This window comes from Podarcis erhardii (genome assembly GCF_964252035.2).
Source record: "Podarcis erhardii genome assembly, chromosome: 10".
NCBI classification, from domain to species: domain Eukaryota; kingdom Metazoa; phylum Chordata; class Lepidosauria; order Squamata; family Lacertidae; genus Podarcis; species Podarcis erhardii.
This window is the reverse complement of record NC_138500.1, coordinates 70,813,601-70,835,887: the sequence shown is the minus strand read 5'-3', so window position 1 is coordinate 70,835,887 and position 22,287 is coordinate 70,813,601. Positions and strand designations below refer to the sequence as shown.

The 22,287-nt window shown below is 42.5% G+C and overlaps 2 protein-coding genes and 1 long non-coding RNA gene across 4 annotated transcripts in view; 1 reads left to right on the top strand and 2 right to left on the bottom strand.

The window, feature by feature from the left end:
• Positions 1-1,654: 1,654 nt before the first annotated feature.
• Positions 1,655-16,538, top strand: ARMC10 (armadillo repeat containing 10; the record flags this gene model as incomplete). The annotated part of the gene is made up of 6 exons (XM_081879216.1): positions 1,655-1,931; positions 5,694-5,842; positions 7,600-7,734; positions 11,346-11,522; positions 13,165-13,236; positions 13,996-16,538. The coding sequence occupies 6 exons, from the start codon at positions 1,655-1,657 to the stop codon at positions 14,251-14,253; spliced, it is 1,068 nt and encodes a 355-aa protein (XP_081735342.1). The 3' UTR covers positions 14,254-16,538.
• Positions 6,887-9,643, bottom strand: LOC309351497. Its single transcript, XR_014160864.1, has 3 exons — positions 9,501-9,643; positions 7,061-7,337; positions 6,887-6,992 (listed from the first exon to the last, which is right to left on the bottom strand). It is a non-coding gene; the product is annotated as an uncharacterized lncRNA (long non-coding RNA).
• Positions 16,294-22,287, bottom strand: part of NAPEPLD (N-acyl phosphatidylethanolamine phospholipase D) — a 33,470-nt gene continuing 27,476 nt past the window's right edge. For both annotated transcript variants that reach the window (XM_081879177.1, XM_081879178.1), the window contains one exon: positions 16,294-18,706. In XM_081879177.1, the coding sequence (XP_081735303.1) occupies positions 18,578-18,706 (129 nt within the window). In that variant the 3' untranslated portion in view covers positions 16,294-18,577. The remainder of the gene's footprint in view (positions 18,707-22,287) is intronic.

Genomic DNA, 22,287 nt, shown 5'->3' with positions numbered 1-22,287 from the left:
AATGCAATTCTGGGCTGCATCAATAGGAGTATAGCATCTAGATCAAGGGAAGTAATAGTGCCACTGTATTCTGCTCTGGTCAGACCTCACCTGGAGTACTGTGTCCAGTTCTGGGCACCACAGTTCAAGAAGGACACTGACAAACTGGAACGTGTCCAGAGGAGGGCAACCAAAATGGTCAAAGGCCTGGAAACGATGCCTTATGAGGAACGGCTAAGGGAGCTGGGCATGTTTAGCCTGGAGAAGAGGAGGTTAAGGGGTGATATGATAGCCATGTTCAAATATATAAAAGGATGTCACATAGAGGAGGGAGAAAGGTTGTTTTCTGCTGCTCCAGAGAAGCGGACACGGAGCAATGGTCCCAAACTACAAGAAAGAAGATTCCACCTAAACATTAGGAAGAACTTCCTGACAGTAAGAGCTGTTTGACAGTGGAATTTGCTGCCAAGGAGTGTGGTGGAGTCTCCTTCTTTGGAGGTCTTTAAGCAGAGGCTTGACAACCATATGTCAGGAGTGCTCTGATGGTGTTTCCTGCTTGGCAGGGGGTTGGACTCAATGGCCCTTGTGGTCTCTTCCAACTCTGTGATTCTATGATTCCCCGGGAGAGGTGCGCCCTGAGGCCCCTCTTTCTGCTTTTAGGATTGAGCTTTGAAGTACTTATCTCCTGCACTAAAAAGAGCCTCCCTGGATGAAGAGCGGGGTTAAAAGGGAGAAAGCGAATGGACGTTTTACTCGTGATCCTGTTGCTGCTTCTTCTTTTTTTTTTAAATAATATTTTATTAAATTTTACAAAAAAGAAGAGTTACAATAAAACAATAGACATCAAAACACCAACAAACACCAACATTCAAGCAACAAAAACAAACAATCAAAACACAACCAAAAAACATGAAAAAGAAAAATATGACAAACCTAAAAAAAAAACTTTAAAAATTTAACATAAAAAGGAAAAAAGACCTCTTTTCAAATTCATATCCTTCATAACCTTATTTTCCTGACTTCCACCCGCCCTCCTTTCTTGTATTCCACTTTAAAATTAATTTAGCAAGTTCATTCTTATTAATTTTATCCTTTAAAAATTCCTTCACATATTGTATTGTTCAGATTTTCGTCCAATATCTGTCCCTTCTTTCATCCTCTTATTTATCTTATTCACTAGAACCCCTTCGTTTCATTTCAGTGTCCTCAACATTCAAAAATTTCACAGTGTTTTTGTAGATAATCCTTAAACTTCTTCCAATCTTCTTCCACCCTCTCCTATTCTTGATCTCCTATTCTGCCAGTCATTTCTGCCATTTCCATGTAGTCCATTACTTGCATCTGCCATTCTTCCAAGGTGGGTAGATCTTGTGTCTTCCAATATTTTGCAGTGAGTATTCTTGCTGCTGGGGATCCAGTTGCTTCGTCTAGTTCTGAGGTTGCAGTGGGCGGTGCAATAAAAAACTGGGGGGGTAGGGGGCCGCCTGATCTCCCCTGCGCGCTTCCTGCGCACCGAGGTCTGGATGCGGCGGGCTCCGCGCGCGCCAGAGGGCGCACGGAGGCGCCGCGGCTCTTCCCGGCCGCCGAGCGAGCGAGGGAGGCGGAGCCCGCGCTCCCCGCCTCCCCGTGCCGCTGCTGGCCGCTTCCTCCCGGGCCGAGCGAGCGAGACGTGGCCATGAGGGCGAGCGGAGGGTCGTCCGTGACGGCGCGGGCGGCGGCGGGGCTGGCGGCGGGCGCCGGCGTCTGCTACTGCGTTTACCGAGCGAGCCTCCGGAGAAGGGGACGCCAGGGCGGAGGCGAAGCCGGGGCAAGGCAGGGAGATGTGCGGGGAGGGCACGAAGCGCCCGTCTCTGGGCAGGAGCAGCACCAGGCGGCCGCCCCCACCTTGCTGCAGAAAGTGTCGGCGAGGCCCGGGATTGCCAGCCGGAAGGGGCCGGAAAACCTTCGGCAAGGTAAGAGCGCCAGGAGCGCTTTGTTTTGTTCTTAATCTCGGCCCTGATTGGGAAACCTGGACTTTGAAAGTCATCTAATCTTCCTTGCTGTATTATATTATATTGTTTTAATTAGTGTTTTTATAGTTGTTCTGATTTGAGTGGAGTGCTCTATCTGGGTGGATGGAGCAGCCAAGTAATTTCGTTGTCCCTGAGAGGGGGCAATGACAATAAAGATATTATTATTATTATTATTATTATTATTATTATTAATGCCTTTTCCAGCTACCGAGTTTGCGCTTTTCAAGGTGATAGAATAAAAAAAATCCTTCCAGTAGCACCTTAAAGACCAACTAAGTTAGTTCTAGGTATGAGCTTTCGTGTGCATGCACACTTCTTCAAAACAAAATAAAAAAATTCCTTCCAGTAGCACCTTAAAGACCAACTAAGTTAGTTCTTGGTAGTTCTTTAAGGTGCTACTGGAAGGAATTTTTTTATTTTGTTCACACTTCTTCAGATACACTGAAACAGAAGTCACCAGACCCTTCTATATAGTGAGAAGGTGTGGGGGGGTATTACTCAGAAGGGTGGTGGGAATGGGTGATGGGCAGATAGCTGTGATGAGCCTGTTGACGACTCTTAACGACTACTGGAAGGAATTTTTTAATTTTGTTTTGACTATGGCAGACCAACACGGCTACCTATCTGTAAGGTGATAGAAGTCCCAGTGCCGGATTTACGTTTAAGCTAAACAAGCTATAGCTTAGGGCCCCACTCTCTTGGGGGCCCCAAAAATTTTTAAGGGGGGAAAAACTGGATGTACATTTCCAAAATGTTAAGTTAGAGCTTAATAATTATTTCACTATTAATATACTTCTTCTTAATTGTATTTCAGTTCAACAATTACTTCGATAAAATACATATTTTGTTATGTGCAAATGGTTTTAGATACCCATTAGGTCCATAAACTACCATATACAGTTAAGTTAGAGCTTAATAATTATTTTACTATTAATATACTTCTTCTTAATTGTACAGTGGTACCTTGGGTTACATACGCTTCAGGTTACATGCACTTCAGGTTACAGACTCCGCTAACCCAGAAATAGTGCTTCAGGTTAAGAACTTTGCTTCAGGATGAGAACAGAAATCGTGCTCCGGCGGCGCGGCGGCAACAGAAGGCCCCATTAGCTAAAGTAGTGCTTCAGGTTAAGAACAGTTTCAGGTTAAGTACGGACCTCCGGAACAAATTAAGTTAACTTAACCCGAGGTACCACTGTATTTCACTATTAATATATTTCTTCTTAATTGTATTTCAGTTCAACAATTACTTTGATAAAATACATTTTTTTTTTATGTGCAAATGGTTTTAGATACCCATTAGGTCCATAAACTACCATATACAGTCATACCTCGGGCTGAAGATGCTTCAGGTTAAGCATTTTCAGGTTGCGCTCCGCGGCGACCCAGAAGTAATAGAACACATTACTTCCGGGTTCCATGTGCAGATGCTCAAAATGATGTCATGCGCATGCACAGAAGTGGCGAATTGCGACCCATGCACGTGCAGATGCAGGTTGCGTTCGCTTCAGGATGCAAATGGGGCTCTGGAACAGATCCTGTTCGCATCCAGAGGTACCACTGCAGCATATATTCAATACAAAAACGGCAACAATTTGTTGTTGACAGAGGACAGCTGGACATATAAAGGGCCCCAATACCTTCAGTAGCTTAGGGCCTCATCGAACCTAAATCCAGCCCTGAGTACGCCAGTGGCAAGTGCAGAGAAATACAGCTGTGTATTCCTTAGACCACCTCATGAGAAGAGAAGACTCCCTGGAAAAGACCCTGATGCTGGGAAAGATGGAGGGCACAAGGAGAAGGGGACGACAGGACAAGATGGTTGGGCAGTGTTCTCGAAGCTATGAACACGAGTTTGACCAAACTGCAGGAGGCAGTGGAAGACAGGAGTGCCTGGCGTGCTCTGGTCCATGGGGTCACGAAGAGTCAGACACGACTAAACGACTAAACAACAATCCCTTAGACCAGAGCTGTTTAGGACTCCTTGATCACTTGTCAGAAGCACAGTTCAAGGGGTTCGCATGTTATTTATGTACATGCTAGTAACATAACATTACAAGGGCCTGCCAAGCTAGGCATTTTGGCCTGCAGTCTACTACTGATACAGTGGTGCCTCGCAAGACGAAATTAATTCGTTCCGCGAGTCTCTTCGTCTTGTGGTTTTTTCGTCTTGCAAAGCACGGCTATTAGCGGCTTAGCGGATTAGCACTATTAGCGGCTTAGCGGCTATTAGCAGCTTAGCGGCTTAGAAAAAGGGGAAAAAAGGGAAAAAACTTGCAAGAACTCGCAAGACGTTTTCGTCTTGCGAAGCAAGCCCATGGGGAAATTCGTCTTGCGAAGCACCTCAAAAACGGAAAACTCTTTCGTCTAGCGAGTTTTTCGTCTTGCGAGGCATTCGTCTTGCGGGGCACCACTGTAATAGTAGAGTTCAGTTGTGCAATTTATCCCATGATTTGCTGCTAATTAGCAAGCCATTCTTGGATTGTTAGTTGTGCAAAATATTATGACTCATTAAAGGCAGGCAAGCCTCTCTGCAGTTAGCCTGATCAGAGGCTCTTCTTTCCCCTCTTGCCATTAGAGACTTTTTCATTTATTAAAAAATGAACCTTTTTATTCAGGCATCCATTGCTAATTATTAGTGAATGAGGTTGTTGATTCTTACCTAGACTAACTGCTGATAAGATATAATAACCTCTTTCAAATATGTCTCTCCCTCCTCTTCTTTCCACACTGTTTCCGAGGTGGCTTGGAGACAATTGGACAAATGCAGTTTTAAGTAAAGAAATAAGTAGGAACCCAAGCCCACTGTCGTAGGAGGGAGAATGGATAGGAAATTCATGGTTATTATTAGTTCCAAGATGAGATGAAATGAAGTGAAATGAAATGTCAAACACTGGTTCAGAACAGACATCCTCAGATGGAGGGAGAACAACATTCATTGCTTTATTCTGCTCCATAAAAATCCAGTTAAATAGGACTTTATTATCATAACCATCTTACTAATTGGTCATTGGAGCTGAGCTAGTGATCTGCCCACTGTCACCAAAATGTATCTCTGTTTTAACACAGCCTTTTATATTCATGTCAAACTTTGTCATTGGGCTATAATAGTTCAGAGTGTAGCTACACAGGTTTGAAACGCAAAGAAATGCTTAATGTAAAATAAAAAGTTGTAGTGCAACTGTTTTAACTAGTGCATATACACACATTAAGCACTGTAGACTACTGCAGCCTTTCCAATATGCAATGTAGAGGCAGGTGTTAACACTCTATTCCAGGGATGGGGAGTTTCAGGCCCAGGCACCAAATGTGGCCCTGTAGCCCCCTCTGTCTGGCCCTTGGGACTCTCTCCAAGTCACACACGCCTCTCCCCAGACCATATCCCTCACTTCCCCTGCTTTACACTCTAACAGTTTGTGCATGGCTGGAATGTGTCCTTGATGTCTGGGTAGAGAGGATAGGGAGTGGCGTGTGAGCCTACGTAGCATCTAGCCCATTGCATAAAAGACAAACTAAAATGTGTTGCTCCACCCACTTTTACCCCAGGCCCAATCCACCACTGACATGATGATGTTGCCCTGGGAAGGCTGCCCAGAAGGGATTGTGGCCCTTGATCCACTCCTTCCTTTCCTCTCTCCCCCGCCCCAACAGTTAAATTACTAGTGCAAAAATTGTTTATGTTTCTAAAATTTCTAAAATTAGAAAACGTGGATCTTCCAAAATCATCCCATGATCTGGAGGCACACCATATACAGAATCTTATTCGTTTACTTGACTCTACGAAGGATCCCACAATTCAGGAGCAAGCCTTGATTACATTGAGCAACAGTGCTGCATTCTCTGCAAATCAGGTAAGTATTGTTCTTTGCTTAAAAGAAAAGACAATATATGAAAGACAATAAGATAAAGTAATAATCATGTAAAAACTAATTAAAACAATGTAATTTGTTTCCTTGGGATCAGAATCGTATAATCTAAGAGTGGGGTATAAATTTTCAAAATGAGACCTACAAGAAGATCTTGGCTTCTATTTAGGTTAGTAGTTCTCAATTAGTGAAGTACTTCAGACCCCGTTTTTTGAAAGCCATGGCTTTTGAAAATATTTATATCTCTATGGTAGTTTTTGGAATTGTGAATTGTGCCACGGACCCCCTGGGTGGATTACGCAGACCCCTGGGGGTCCACGGACCACCAGTTGGGAACCACTGTGTTATGTAACTGTAATACTTATCCGTGTATTTTTCTAGGACCAATACAACTTCCACAGTTTAAGTGACAGAATTCTAAGCAGACCCATAGTGCCTTGTCCCATCTCAACGCTAGTGGTGCCTCCAGACTCTCATTATTGTGGAGAGAGCCTCAAGAACAAAAACGTTTACTTTGTGCAGTTAGGGCTCTGTTTCTGTAGCTCAACAAATCCACTTTGGAAAAAAGAAAGACTTTGTATAGTTTGGAAAGTGATAAGGAAATGCATTGAAAAGTGTGAAATAAACGAATGATTAATGGAAAGATATATGAAGACCCTACGGGACGCGGGTGGCGCTGTGGGTAAAACTTCAGTGCCTAGGACTTGCCGATCGTAGGGTTGGCGGTTCGAATCCCCGCGTCGGGGTGAGCTCCCGTCTTTTGGTCCCAGCTCCTGCACACCTAGCAGTTCGAAAGCACCCCTAAGTGCAAGTAGATAAATAGGGACCACTTTATAGTGGGAAGGTAAACGGCGTTTCTGTGTGCTGCGCTGGTGCTGGCTCGCCAGAGCAGCTTTGTCACGCTGGCCACGTGACCTGGAAATGTCTCCGGACAGCGCTGGCTCCCGGCCTCTTAAGTGAGATGGGCGCACAACCCTAGAGTCGGACACGACTGGCCCGTACGGGCAGGGGTACCTTTACCTTTACCTTTATATGAACACCCTGCAAGAAAATCAGGATAAATTTTCATTGTAATAAACCACCCTGCAGACAAATCAGAACAAATGCTCAGTAGAGACCAGATATCATTTATCCTCTACATATAATAATTTATAATAATTTATTATTTATACCCCGCCCATCTGGCTGAGTTTCACCAGCCACTCTGGGCGGCTTTGTACAAGTAAATCAGGTTGAATGCTCAGTAAACAGGTCATCTGGAGGAGCCCTTATAGAGGAAATGGGAGATTGAGTTGAGAGTACTTCACTGTTTTGTACCTTACCTCAATGAGAAAAAGTAGAGATGTCAGTCGTTGGCAAGGATGATGCACAGAGCCCTTTGCATGAGCAAACCACATTTCCATGAACACTTGTGAAGAAGTAGGCGCTTTCATCCCCCTTCCAACTCCTGCATAACTCTGTCCCACTTGAAGAGAGTGTCCTGGTGTGTTGGAGTAGTTTGGGAGAGGTGGGAAGAGGGGAAAAATGATTCCTTCGCAGTGTCTACCCACATGCTCCAACTTACAGTAAATGCTATGCCTAGAGTAGTTTTTACAGATTAGATAAAAATGAAATCCAATTGCTTCACTGTATTCTTTGTTGATTCAAGCAGAATTCATATAACAATTAAAACATATTTTGTTTGGCTCCCGGAATGAAATTAAGATAATTGTATATCACACATTTTTCTGTTTAACTCGTAGGATATCATTCGAAATTTAGGCGGGCTTATCATGGTTGGAAAAATGCTTTCAGTTCCTGACACTAAAGTTAAAGAAAAAGCACTGAATGCACTTAATAACTTGAGTATGAATATTAAAAATCAAGAAGAGATGAAGGTAAGTTTAAAAGCAACAAAATCTACTACAGAAAACTCTGTGCATAAATAATGAGTTTATATGAAGAACCTTTTGTGCAATCCCATTTAGATTCAAAGCAATGAAAGCTTTCCCGTTGACTTCAATGTGATCTAAGCTTTCCCCTGTAACGTTGATTAGGTAAATACTTTTTATAATGATTAATTACAGCATTTTATATGCTGCCCTTCAGTTAAAACTCCCAGGACAGCTCTCAAAGTCATAAGCAACACCAAATTAATAACAAAGATTAGCATAAATATAACTCAAAGGGGCTTTCCATATGTGGGACACCACGGCTGAAAGGGCCCTCTCTCTGGTACTACCCACCTGACATAAGAAGGGAAGGGCATTCAGAAGAGGACCACTAATGATGAACAAAAAATAGGATGACTTACTTCTCTTGTCACAGTCATCCAAGCTACATTACTTTTAAGTTCAGGTGCTGTTCAAATATAACGACATGCCAATTTTAGTGTTTGTATTCAGAGGGCAATGAATTGGCTCTTGAATTTGCATGATGAAACCTAAAACTGTAGGGATAGTTGGTGGTGTTGCCCCTCAATCTACCGCATATACTCGAGTATAAGCCGACTTTTTCAGCACATTTTTTATGCTGAAAAAGCCCCCCTCAGCTTGTACTCGAGTGAGGGTCCCACTGACCTGTTCTCTGGTGCAGTGCGGATGACTTGTGAGCGGCAGAGGCTGTTACAGTGGTGCCTCGCAAGACGAAATTAATCTGTTCCGCGAGTCTCTTCGTCTTGCGTTTTTTTCGTCTTGCGAAGCACGCCTATTAGCGGCTTAGCGGCTTTAAGAAAAAGGAAACAAACTCGCAAGAACTCGCAAGACGTTTCGTCTTGCGAAGCAAGCCCATAGGGAAATTCGTCTTGCGAAGCACCTCAAAAAACGGAAAACTCTTTCGTCTTGCGCGTTTTCCGTCTTGCGAGGCATTCATCTTGCGAGGTACCACTGTCTTGGCGGCGGCGGAAGGAGCAGCCCAAAAGCAGCCCATTCAGGCTGCTCCTTCCTCCTCCGCCGCCTTTGCTGCTGTAGGCAGTAGCAGCGGAGGAACGAGCAACCTGAAAACAGCCTCCGCCGCCACCGCTGCCAGCGGCAAAGTTGCGCGTGTGCAAACAGCCCCGCAGTTGCACATGTGCAAACGCTTAAGGAAGCCCAGGCGTTCCGATGCATGGGCAGCAGTGCTCCTTTAATAAAACAAAAAACAAAAAACGGAGAAGGCGGTGGCGGTGGCGGTGGCGGTTGCTGTGGCAACTGCTGTTATGGTTCTTGAAGGTGCTCGCGAAGGGAAGCTGCCTCTCTTCATGTCCTACTCCACCAGCCCGAGGCATGCAGGGCTGCCCCGGACGGTGCTGCGCTGGCTGCAGAGCCTCGACCTCAGTTTCTCACCTACACATTTCCGTAGGTGAGGCCACCGCCCCGCTTCCCGCACCTTGGCTTCCCTGACACTTCCCGCCGTACCTGGGCACCTCAGAGGCTGAAGACGCACCTTGGGGTCAGCAGGAAAAAGGGGCCTGGTTTGCTTTTGGCTCCCTGGGCTGCAAGCCCTGGGCTGCATCTTTCTTGCCCGTGTGGGCGCCTCCCCTCCTGCGAGAAGTGAATGCAAATCTCCCAGGAGCTTTGAGGGAGCTTGAACTCGAGCCTTTTGATATGTGTATATCAAATGTTTTCAGACCGAAGGCTGGGTGAACCAGTGGGGTAGAGAGGCCCTTTTGGGGAGGGGGAAGCACCTGTGTTCTGTTGTCATCACTGCTGGAAACATCGGGTAAGATAGCACCAGAATCCCCTTTATCCGTTGAGAAGAGGTTTCCTTCCTTAAAAATTAAACCTGTGGGCTTACGAAGTTTAGTCCAGAATTAGCTTCTGGTCCACAAGATACAGTGGTGCCCCGCAAGACGAACACATCGCATGACGGAAAACCCGCTAGCCGAAAGGGTTTTCTGTTTTGTTTTGTTTTGTTTTTTTTGTTTTTTTAAATACACATTTGCAATTTTATTTACAGAGAACAAGAAGTACAACAATGTGATAACATTGTATTGTATATAAACAGCAGAATGTATCATCTGACATAATTTTTTTTTTTTAAATATTTATTAAGGTTTTTTTAGATATAAAATGCACACATAAAACAATCTTGCTTCTATCACAACAAATTCTTCGCTTCTTTGGACCCCCTCACGTCCCCCTCTCTCATTTAAAAGGGTTTTCTGTTTTGGAGGCGCTTCGCAAAACGAATTTCCCTATGGGCTTGCTTCGCAAGACGAAATGTCTTGCGAGTTCCTGCAGGGTTTTCCCCCTTTCCCCCCCCCTTTTCCTAAGCCCTAAGCCGCTTATCAGCTGATCCGCTAAAAGCCGCTAAACCGCTAATAGCTCTAATCCGCTAAACTGTCAATGGGCTTGCTTCGCAAGACGAAAAAACCGCTATACGAAGAGCCTCACGGAACGGATTACTTTCGTCTTGCGAGGCACCACTGTACCTTTCTTTCCCTAGGAAGAAAGCTTTCATGGTAGCAGCCCCCACTGGAGGATTTGTAGTTGCTGCATCAGAATCCTGGATTTTCATAAAGGCAGCAAGCAAAAGTGAAGTCAGGTTGCACAAGAGTAGTGAGTGTGGCATGACAGTGAGAAGGGAGAAACACTGAAAGGCCGGAGGGGACGAGGGAAACTGGCAGTTTTAAACAATGCTAAGAGGTTTGAGTAAAGTACTGTGGAATATTTGAGAGCTCTCATGAGACAGCTGAGGAATGGAAGAGGGAGTAGTTTGAGTATAGTGAGAAGGGAGAGAGAGATGAAGGTTTTTGTACATTTAAAGTTATTGTTGATACCATATTGTTTTTGTTGATCCTCTTTTCCACTTACAGAGCTAGTTTACTGTTTTTCTTTGAAATAAATGTTCAAAAACATTTAGCCTACTGATGCCTCAATTAATGTAATTTTATTGGTACGTATTTTTATTTTTTAAATTTACCAGTAGCTGCTGCATTTCCCACCCTAGGCTTATCCTCGAGTCAATAAGTTTTCCCAGTTTTTTTGTGGTAAAATTAGGTGCCTCAGCTTATATTTGGGTCGGCTTATACTCGAGTATACAGTGGTACCTCGGGTTCTGGAAGTCTGTTCTTAACCTGAAACTGTTCTTAACCCGAAGCACCACTTTAGCTAATGGGGCCTCCCGCGCCGCCGGAGCCCGATTTCTGTTCTCATCCTGAAGCAAACTTCTTAACCTGAAGCACTATTTCTGGGTTAGCGGAGTCTGTAACCTGAAGCGTATGTAACCCGAGGTGCCACTGTATATGGTATTAACAATACTTTAAACATCTGCAGAGAAGAAAACAGATAACACTACATTTAGAATATGTTGTTAACGGAAGGATTATTGTGATAAAAGGTTTTGCCAATTGTTTAAATTAGCAGCATTTGCTATACCTCATGTTAAAAAAAGGTACTTTGTCGCTACCTTCGCTTATTTGTTCAAAATTTGTGTTCAACAGCGATAATATTTTGTTTTTAATGATAACAGTGGGATTATCACTGGGAGTGGTTTGTTCTAATCGTGTTTTTGTTTTTCCCTCCCTAAGATATATATTACCATAGTTTGTGAGGAGACAGATTCAGCTCCCTTGAACTCTGAACTTCAGCTGGCTGGGCTTCGATTTTTAACCAATATGTCTGTTACCAATGACTATCATTACATGATGACAAGCTTCATACCTTGCTTTCTTCATATGCTTTCGGAAGGAAATGAAAGAACACAGGTACCATAAGATGCTCTATCTTGTTAGGAGGAAAATCTTTTGGATTCTGCTTTTCTTGTCTGACGCAGTCCTTTAATTCTCTGTGTCTTAAATTACTTCAAAAATTAATAGTAGTCATGCACATAAGTTAAAGGGGGTAGAAAATATTTTTAGCTGATTTTTCTTTACTCACCTCTTTTTAAAAAGGGAGGGAGTAGGACTATTTAGGCTTTCTGAACTCCAGAGCCAACTCAGAAAAATGTTAAATTAGAAAAGGGATTTGAACCAGAGCATTAAAACAATTGCTTATTGGTCATTCATAAGAAAAGACCTTAGCAGAACTCCATTCCCTGTTCCTTTGTAAGTTAAGGGCACCACAAGATGGCTCTCTCTCACGCTCAACCTGTTTACTTTGAGTGAAAATAACAGCAGAGCTTGTTTTGAACAGTTGTGAATGTTTCTTCTTTAGATTACAGAAGCACACATATTAGGAAACAGGATTCTCTGAGAATTCAGGATAGATTTATACTTCTGAAAGATGGATGTAGATTTTAAATGAAGAGTAGGTGCAAAGAAGATAGGCTCCTAGAAGAATAAGGTTGCTGTCACTAGTCCTGCTGCATTGCAGCTTTGCGGTCTGTTTACACTTCACAGCTCAGATTAAGTTTGTGTTTCTGCTCAGTAGTATGCCAGCTTCGTTAATGTGTAGCCCCGAAATTCTGTTTAGCCCCCGCAACTGATGTCAAAGTTTGGTGCTAGTTTTGTGCCACAAACCCTGCTTTCTGCAGTGCCCTCCAAACTGACTAATTGACAGTCAAACCAGGGCTCATAGGTTTACCCCAAAACTCTACAGTGGTGCCCCGCAAGACGAACGCCTCGCAAGACGGAAAACCCGCTAGACGAAAGGGTTTTCCGTTTTGGAGGCGCTTCGCAAAACGAATTTCCCTATGGGCTTGCTTCGCAAGACGAAAACGTCTTGCGAGTTCCTGCAGGTTTTTTCCCCTCCCCCCCCCTTTTCCTAAGCCGGTAAGCCGCTTATCAGCTGATCCGCTGATAAGCCGCTTAACAGCTGATTGCTAAAAGCCGCTAAACCGCTAATAGCGCTAATCCGCTAAGCTGTCAATGGGCTTGCTTCGCAAGACGAAAAAACCGCTATACGAAGAGTCTCACGGAACGGATTAATTTCGCCTTGCGAGGCACCACTGTACTCTGTCTGCTTAACTACAGACTGGTCCCAAAGTGGTGTGCTGGTTTGGTGCCCCCCACTTTCTGTGCCACCCCCCAAACTGAGTAATTTATGAAGCTTGCAATGCGGGTAGCCAATTCTCATACCGGTTTACTCAGAAATAAGTACTGATAAAACTAAAGGGGGCTTATTTCCTAATAAGGACAAATGCTTGTTACAAGGAAATTGGGTTTATATTATCTTGCTATTTTTTTCTCCTTATAATTTTGGTTTCGTCACCATGTTGGAACTGTCAGAAAAAGTGGGATCTAATTTTTTTGTTTTATGATCTCCTAGCCTGCAGTTTGTAAGTTGTGCTGGCAAATCTTATTGATTAGTAAATTAGTAATATGTGTTCCTAATATATCCTGCTTATTTTATGTGTAGTGTTAAATCCAAAGTATATTATTAAAATTAACTTTTCCCCTATATTAATAGGTTCAGGTTCTAAAAGTGCTTGTGAATTTATCAGCAAACCCAGCTATGACGGAACATCTCCTTAATGCTCAGGTAATGCTACTTTTTATTCTTCTTTCAACAATTACTATTTGAAGAAATAGCAATAATAATAATAATAATTTTTTATTTATATCCCGCCCTCCCCAGCCGAAGCTGGGCTCAGGGCAGCTAACAACAATAAAATAATACAACATTCTAAAATCATTTCATTATAAAATTAATTCAAATCAAATCGATGGCAACCATTGGGCTAGAGTTCTGTGAAGATTGCCAAAGGAGGGGGTCAGACTGTGCCCTAGCCAAAGGCCTGTGGAACAGCTCTGTCTTGCAGGCCCTGCAGAAAGATGTCAAGTCCCGCAGGGCCCTAGTCTCTTGTGACAGAGCGTTCCACCAGATCGGAGCCACAGCCGAAAAAGCCCTGGCTCTGGTTGAGGCCAGCCTAACCTCTCTGTGGCCTGGGACCTCCAAGATGTTTTTGTTTGAAGACCGTAAGTTCCTCTGTGGGACATACCAGGAGAGGTGGTCCCGTAGGTACGAGGGTCCTAGGCCTTATAGGGCTTTAAAGGTTAAAATAGCTATAGCTGAGTGAGCAGAGGTAAGGAATACTCCGGGTTAGTAGCTGGAGAATGCCTGAGGTGTATGGTGCTCAAAATTTGATTTTGGGTTGGCATAGGGAAGTTCAGAAGCTAGTAAATTACTAGAGCCCATGAAGGTGGGTAAGTGATACATATGATATTTACTAAAAAGACGTATGTTCACTTGTTTTTTCATGCCTACGAACAACTATTTCTTGTTTGTTTAATTCTCTAGGCACCTTTCTTATTATCCCTGTTTGACACCTGCATAAACAAAGATGTTTTGCTCAGGGTCCTGGTGTTTGCCACAAACTTAACAAAACTTACGCAAAAGGACAAGAGCATTACTGCCCATCATCACAATGAAGGTTCAATTTGTTCTGTACTCTGGGGGAATACTACAGAGTGCGCTCAGAAACTAACATCTTTGTTGTACCATCATGACACAGAAGTAAAAGAACAAGTGGCAGAACTGATAATGCAGCGGTGCTGAAACTGGAAATTGTTAAAAGCCTCCATTCAAAATCAAATTCCAGATGCAAAAGCCTAAACTGATGCTTATGAATGTCGGACTCACAATATATATGTAGACCTACATGTTCATGGAACAGGAAGAAAAGTAGTAGAACTTCTTGCATGTATGAAACTGCTTTCAACTTTGATGGAAAAGCATTACAGGGTAGAATTCACATGAAGCTGTAAATCAGTACTGTTCATTTATGTTGCTAAATACAATTTGTGTAGAGCTAATTTCTGTAGAAATGCTTCAGTCATAACTTTGCATGTTTTGATTTAAAGCTCTCCGTGTGTCTCAAGAGTCCAACTCATTTCAAATAGGAGTTAGGCATTTTGTGTTGCTGATTTCATCCTTGCTACTTTTTAGGTGTCTCAGACTTTTTTAAAAAATGCTGACATTTAAGTCATTTAATTATTTTCAGTTCAGACATTTAATTACTTTAAAGATGAGCCAGCTATTCTTATAGCTATTTTGTGGTGTTTTATTCAGTTTGTATATTTTTGTACACTGCCTTGATAGTATAAATATTTTAATTGATCTTGATCTATCTTCTTAGGGCTGAGAAAACCTGATAGAATATTTTGGCTGTATTCCAGAGTTGTATGTGAGTTCCATATGTAAATATGGAGAAAACTCCATTTAAGGGTAGAGCTACCTTCTCTATTGAAATGTATGAGGAACAGCTTGTGTATAGCGAGCTGCAAGGGTGCAACAGGTATAGTGGTTAAGAGCGGTGGACTCGTCATCTGGTGAACTTGGTTCGCTTCCCCGCTCCTCCACATGACCTTGGGCCAGTCACACTTCTCTGAAGTCTCTCAGCGCCACTCACCTCACAGAGCGTTTGTTGTGGGGGAGGAAGGGAAAGGAGATTGTTAGCCGCTTTGAGACTCCTTAGGGTAGTGATAAAGCGGGATATCAAATCCAAACTCCTCCTCTTCTTCTAACAGCATTTACTATGAGCATACAATGTTTTGTAATGTGTTGGCATTGCTGCCTCCCATACCCTGTTTTTATATACCAGTACAATGAGTATTAAGATAATCAGACTCTGTGCTTTTTTATTTACTATTTAACTTTAAGCCCTCTAAAAAGAATAGCTTGCAATTATGCATACAAAAATTAAATTTACACCTCTGGAAGGAATTTATTTTTGTTTTGCAAAGATGGTCAGATTTATGTATGGTTGAGTTTATACTTGAGGCAGAAACCTTGCAGCCTGGTTATGACAGATTTCATCAGTCACAAAAGGATGTTACTGCCCAGTATCTTACAGATGAACTTAAGTCCTCCAACAAGTGAGCTGTGAACATCAGTGTACCCAAAGCCATAATTCATTGCATTTGTGTTTTAGTAGCTCAAACCCATACACCTGAATAAAATGTAAAGTAGCAATTAAATGAAAAAGTAGTATGTTTCAAATGCAGTGCCATAGTACTCTCCCATTTGTATTTCACAGCAAATACAAGTATGTAGTGATGTAAAACTGCAAATAGTATAAACGTAAAGGTAAAAGGACCCCTGACCATTAGGTCCAGTCGTGACCGACTCTGGGGTTGCGGCACTCATCTCGCTTTATTGGCCGAGGCAGCCGGCGTACATTTTCCGAGTCATGTGGCCAGCATGACTAAGCCGCTTCTGGTGAACCAGAGCAGTGCACGGAAACACCGTTTACCTTCCTGCCAGAGCGGTACCTATTTATCTACCTGCACTTTGACGTGCTTTCGAACTGCTAGGTTGGCAGGAGCAGGGACCGAGCAATGGGAGCTCACCCTGTGGCGGGGATTCAAACCGCTGACCTTCTGATCGGCAAGTCCTAGGCTCTGTGGTTTAACCCACAGCGCCACCTGCGTCCCGAATAGTATGTTGAATCTTATTCTTTAGCTGAAGATAAATCCTACTAAAGAAAAATTGGGAGAGAAAAAGGAGCGTAGTTAAATTAAATGGTTGTTTCTTATTGTGAGAGTCCAAGTCAAATTAACATAACATACTCAAAGTATTATTCAATAATATGACTACTTCTGAGCAAGAGAAATCTTTATTTTGTAAATTAGTTTTACTAGTTTGACACATGTATAATTGGCCATTTTTTACAATGTTGAACAAATTAATATCATGCTTTTAAAATTTTATAAGCAATTTGTATATGTTTTTCCACATCATTCTGACAAACCAATTCATTTGAAACCCACAGTTGGCAGCAGGGAGCAAGAACAAACAAAACAAGCTGATTAAAGATTTCAGAGAACAAACGGTTCCAGTTACATGCAGCTTGCTTATTCTCAAAACAAGAAGTGTTCAGGCCTGTGCTAGAACAATTTCACAGTGACAACACAATGCAAAGTGTACAGAGATTCTGGCCAGCAGCAACATAAATAGGCATTTTTTTGTAGTTAGAACTCTTTGAAAAGGCACATTTTATAATTTCAAAACTTGGCTCTTACATTTGCAATTGAAAATGTACAAGCATTCAGTAAAGTCAGTGTTTTGTTCAAAATGTGCTTTTAGCAATTAGTTGTGTTGGAAGACACCATCAAAAACCCTCTTCATTTCCAACAGCTACGAAGGCACAGGGCACATTCTCTAAGTGATCATTCTGCCAAAGGGAGATAATGGGCTGGGACTATTCACACTAATGCTGCAATACTCAAAACATTTTCCATGTGGCTACTATATTGGTTGTAAAACTCAAAACCACTTCTATCATGGTAGTTTCAGGATCTTTAAGTAGACCAGTGCAATCCAGTATTTTATACCAAGTGGGCTGCAAAAGTACTTTGACACGGAACCCGCAGGCCACACACTACCTTACTGCACAGGCCAAAATTTGGTCCCCATCACCCTCGCAGCTCTCATGCTGCCTTTCCACAGCCAATAAGAAAGGTGTAAGGCTTTGGGAAGGAGGCATGAGGCCCTGACAGGGTCCCAGAACTCCCACCTTCTTCCCAAAGCTGGAAGAGTGCTAATTGTGCTTTGGGAGGGAGGAGGGAGGATTCTGGGACCCTGTCAGAGCCCTCACGCCCTCCTTTCCAAAACCCAGTGCCTCACTTACCCGGCTTTGAGAAGGCAGCGCAAGCGCTGCAGGGGGGGAGCATCAAATGTCACTGAGGGCCACTAAAAAGGCCTCGAGGGACACATGCGGCCCTCAGGATGCATGCTGGACTGCCCTGAACTAGATCATTTCAGATTTTAGCCTAATCCAAAAAACAAACAAACCCCCAAGCCCTTTCTGATGTTAAACAATAGTAGCTAAGGCTGTGCTCCTAATCCCACTTATGAGGAAGTAAGTCCCATGGAATTAAATAGGACTTGATTCTGAGTAGACATGGTTAGGATTCTGCTTTAAAATATGCAATCTGAAACATGCATCCTAGAAAGGAAGTTCTATCACTGCAGGCCTGGCATCTGAGTAAGGATGCTAAAGATTAGAAAGTGTGTCTATTTCACAGGATAGTGGGATGTATGCAAATGAAGGTTTTGATCCTAATCACCTGACAAAAATTAATGGTATTTCAGCAAGACCTTCCAGGTATATGAATCCACACATACCATCATTTTCAGGAAAACCTATCTGCAGTTTTCTGATTCCACCCAATTCCTGTTGATCTGATCATTGGTGGAAATGATGGAGTGCCTTAACTGTGCTCTTCCCACCCCACTCCAAGGCAGAAAGGGGTCCCACAAGCACAGCAATGCATATGGTAAACTAGTGTGCAGATGAACCCCTGGCCTGAAGGCCATTGCCAATGGGAGATTTTACTATAACAGACTTGCAGTCAAATGCATGCAGAAACCAATTTCTATACATAAGCACTTTATCTAACAGAAAGTTACACTCTCTGTGCTCCAAATCTTCATGTGTATGTAGGGCTTGTTTTTCAGTGTAATCCCCCACTTTTTAAACCAGAAATCCGATTTTTAAAAAGAGAGAGTTAAAGCACTTAGCAGTTCAGTGAGAGAGGGAGGGTTGCTATGTCAAGAAAGCCTTGAGTTCACAGGTCCTCTTGGGTCTTATGGATTGTGGCCTAGTTAATCTCTAGCAGGTGACCTGCACTGGTTCTAAAGAGGTGAAATGACTTCACAGGCAATGGAATTAATTCTTTATGTACACGGCATGTGCAGCTAAGTTAATGCTATCAAGTGCTATTTCATTCATTTATTAAAAACTTGCAATTTTGTAAGGCTGGTATGCAAACTCCTGAAATCTTAAAAATCCTGTTCAAAATTTTACAAAAAGGTATCAACCTTAATTGCTTCCCCCACCCCCAGATACAACCGATAAGAAATCGATTTCCCCCCATTTTTATTCAAATCCATCCTCGTTAATATTTAAGTCTCGTGATTCACCATGCTTTAAGACAAAGAAATCTTCAGTTTTCAGTCCGTATCTGTCTAGAGCTTCCATCAGTTTAGCAGGAGGATCCAAGTAATACTGTGGAGAAAACAAGCAGTCAGGACTGGATAAGCCTGTTGTGAAAAAGCTTCATAAGTATTATTCTTAGTTATCTAATAAGTAGCAACTGCAGATTGAGAACTGAAGTCATGGTAAATTCAAGAATAGCTCAAACACCAGTTTGAAAGAACATACCGTATTTTTTGCTCTATAAGACTCACTTTTTCACTTCTAAAAAGTGAGGGGGAATGTGTGTGCGTCTTATGGAGCGAATGCAGGCTGCGCAGCTATCCCAGAAGCCAGAACAGCAAGAGGGATTGCTGCTTTCACTGCGCAGCGATCCCTCTTGCTGTTCTGGCTTTCGAGATTCAGAATATTATTTTTCTTGTTTTCCTCCTCCAAAAACTAGGTGCGTCCTGTGGTCTGGTGCGTCTTATAGAGCGAAAAATACGGTACTTTAGTCTTGCAAATTTAAGGGGAATTCTGGTTCCACTGAAATCCAATAAGACTTCTTTTTCCTTCTGAAGTCCTTGTTAAGCTCTGAATGGGGTCACCCCCTTGAAGCATACCTTGCATTTGTGGCAACAAGTGTTATTGAACTGATTCTGCTATTTCAGGATGAATCAACTGCTCTGTGCAGCTGTGGTAACTTGTCCAGACAGAGCACTTTGGGACCGCACACTGCTTGCAAAAGCTATGTTTCCCATGAATAAACTTCTTAGATATTACAACTGTTCACGAGAGCAGTTGTTTGCACCTCGGTTCTTGCCGGTGAATGATCACATGCAATGGATTGTGAGCACAATCTTTCCAGTTAAGTTTATGGGAAAGTATGAAGTGCTCAACAAAAGCAGATATTCCTAAAAAATATTAGAAAACCATGGGGCCACAGCTCAGTGATGAGGCAGGAGGAGGCTTCTGCATACCAGTTACTGAGAAACATGAAAACAGGGAGAAATGTAAAGTATTGCACTTGGGCAAAAAAAATGAGAGGCACAAATACAAGATGGGTGACACCTGGCTTGAGAGCAGTACATGTGAAAAGGATCTAGGAGTCTTGGTTGACCACAAACTTGACATGAGCCAACAGTGTGACGCGGCAGCTAAAAAAGCCAATGCAATTCTGGGCTGCATCAATAGTATAGCATCTAGATCAAGGGAAGTAATAGTGCCACTGTATTCTGCTCTGGTCAGACCTCACCTGGAGTACTGTGTCCAGTTCTGGGCACCACAGTTCAAGAAGGACACTGACAAACTGGAACGTGTCCAGAGGAGGGAAACCAAAATGGTCAAAGGCCTGGAAACGATGCCTTATGAGGAAAGGCTAAGGGAGCTGGGCATGTTTAGCCTGGAGAAGAGGAGGTTAAGGGGTGATATGATAGCCATGTTCAAATATATAAAAGGATGTCACATAGAGGAGGGAGAAAGGTTATTTTCTGCTGCTCCAGAGAAGCGGACACGGAGCAATGGCTCCAAACTACAAGAAAGAAGATTCCACCTAAACATTAGGAAGAACTTCCTGACAGTGAGAGCTGTTCGACAGTGGAATTTGCTGCCAAGGAGTGTGGTGGAGTCTCCTTCTTTGGAGGTCTTTAAGCAGAGGCTTGACAACCATATGTCAGGAGTGCTCTGATGGTGTTTCCTGCTTGGCAGGGGGTTGGACTCGATGGCCCTTGTGGTCTCTTCCAACTCTATGATTCTATGATTCTATGAAAAGAAGGGCATTACAGAGCTCGTGCCCTGCTTTGTGAGCTTCCCCATAGGCATATAAGGGCCTTTAGTCTTATCCAGCCAGGGCTCTCATTCTTAGGATGAATATGCTCTGCATCAGGTCCAGTTTCAGTCTCCAATTAAAGGACTGAAGGCAGGATAGGGAAACGCCTTAGAAACAGCCTAACTCAACACAATGTGTTATTAGTTTTCCACATTTGGAAAGTATTATTCTTAGTTATCTAATAAGTAGCAACTGTAGATTGAGAACTGTAGTCATGGTAAATCCAAGAATAGCTCAAACGCCAGTTTGAAAGAACATACAGTGGTACCTTGGGTTAAGAACTTAATTCGTTCCGGAGGTCCGTTCTTAACCTGAGGTACCACTTTAGCTAATGGGGCCTCCCGCTGCCGCCGCACTGCCACCGTGCGATTTCTGTTCTCATCCTGAAGCAAAGTTCTTAACCTGAGGTACTATTTCTGGGTTAGCGGAGTATATAACTTGAAGCGTCTGTAACCCGAGGTACCACTGTATCAAAATATGTTTACTTGCTGCAAACTTGTAAATGAAAATAACTGTGCCAGAGAGGATTAAACAATGCCTACATTTTATGAAACCCTTGGGCTGCTACAACTGACTTATCAAAGTCCAGTGGCCTGATCATAAATTTTATGACAGAGATGCCTCTCCAGTTGTGCACACCACCTTTTGACAGTAAATGTTTAAATAGTGTCCTTACCGGCCTTCCTTTAAATTTTTTAACATATAAATTTTCCAGCAGAACTAGTTTACATTCTGAATCTCTGTATTTAGCAGTGCATGAACTGTGGAGGATCTGTGGGGTTCGGAATCCTTCTCAAGCACCTACCAGAAAGTTTAGGGATTTCATAAACATTAATGATTTCTGATTCTAATTCCAGTTTTAAGAATCAACCACGGTCTTATATGCTCAGCCCCTTCATCTGCAGAGCATCATCCTGTGTTGTTGGCCAGTAAAATAATAATAATAATAATAATAATAATAATAATAATAATAATAATAATAATAATAATTTTATCATTTATACCTCACATATCTAGCTGGGTTTCTCTGGGTGGCTGGGGGTTAGTTTCTTCATTATGCTAGAATGTCAAAGAATGTTGGGGTACTGGCACATATGTATGCTGATATAATATGATATGCATACTGATAAGATGATTTTGTTACACATTCAGGACAACCAGTTTCATACCAAGTGAAATTGCCTCCAATGATTTGTCACTCTAACACAAAGCAACTATTAATTGAGTCCATAAAGACAGAGCAACTAAGCTGTACACAATCTCTTAAAGCACCCTTGTCATTGTTTCTTTAGTAGTTTGCTTCAGAGTATTTGTAAGCCATTCAGACTTACTACTAAGCAAAATTTAAGTCAAACTAAAAACTGAGGGGGGAAACCTAGCTTTGACAATACACAATTAGTTGTATAGAGAATCGACTGGCTTCAGAACTAAAATTGACAGCCTATAAAATAATACTAAAATCAGAGGCCATTTTCTTTTAATCATTTGAAACACCTTGAAAACTGCTGTGGTCCATAAGAAAAAATTATAACACTACATGACTTCTTTTTTATATATAGTTAAGTTGGTTAGAGCTCCTATACCAAAAATCTATTCAAACTAAATCTCCATTCAAAATTACACACCTGCAGAGGAAACAGCCCACTATTCTGTCCTTGCCTCCTTCCAATTAGTCTCCACGGAGGGCAGGTAATTCTGCTGCCTCTTTGCATCAGATGTAATTAGATCACTTAATCACACCTGATACAGAGATGCAGTAGAATTATCTTTCCTCAGAGGATGCTGCCAGCTGCATTTCTTCTTGAGATAATGTTCCTTCCAATCAAGGAACACAGCATAAAAACAC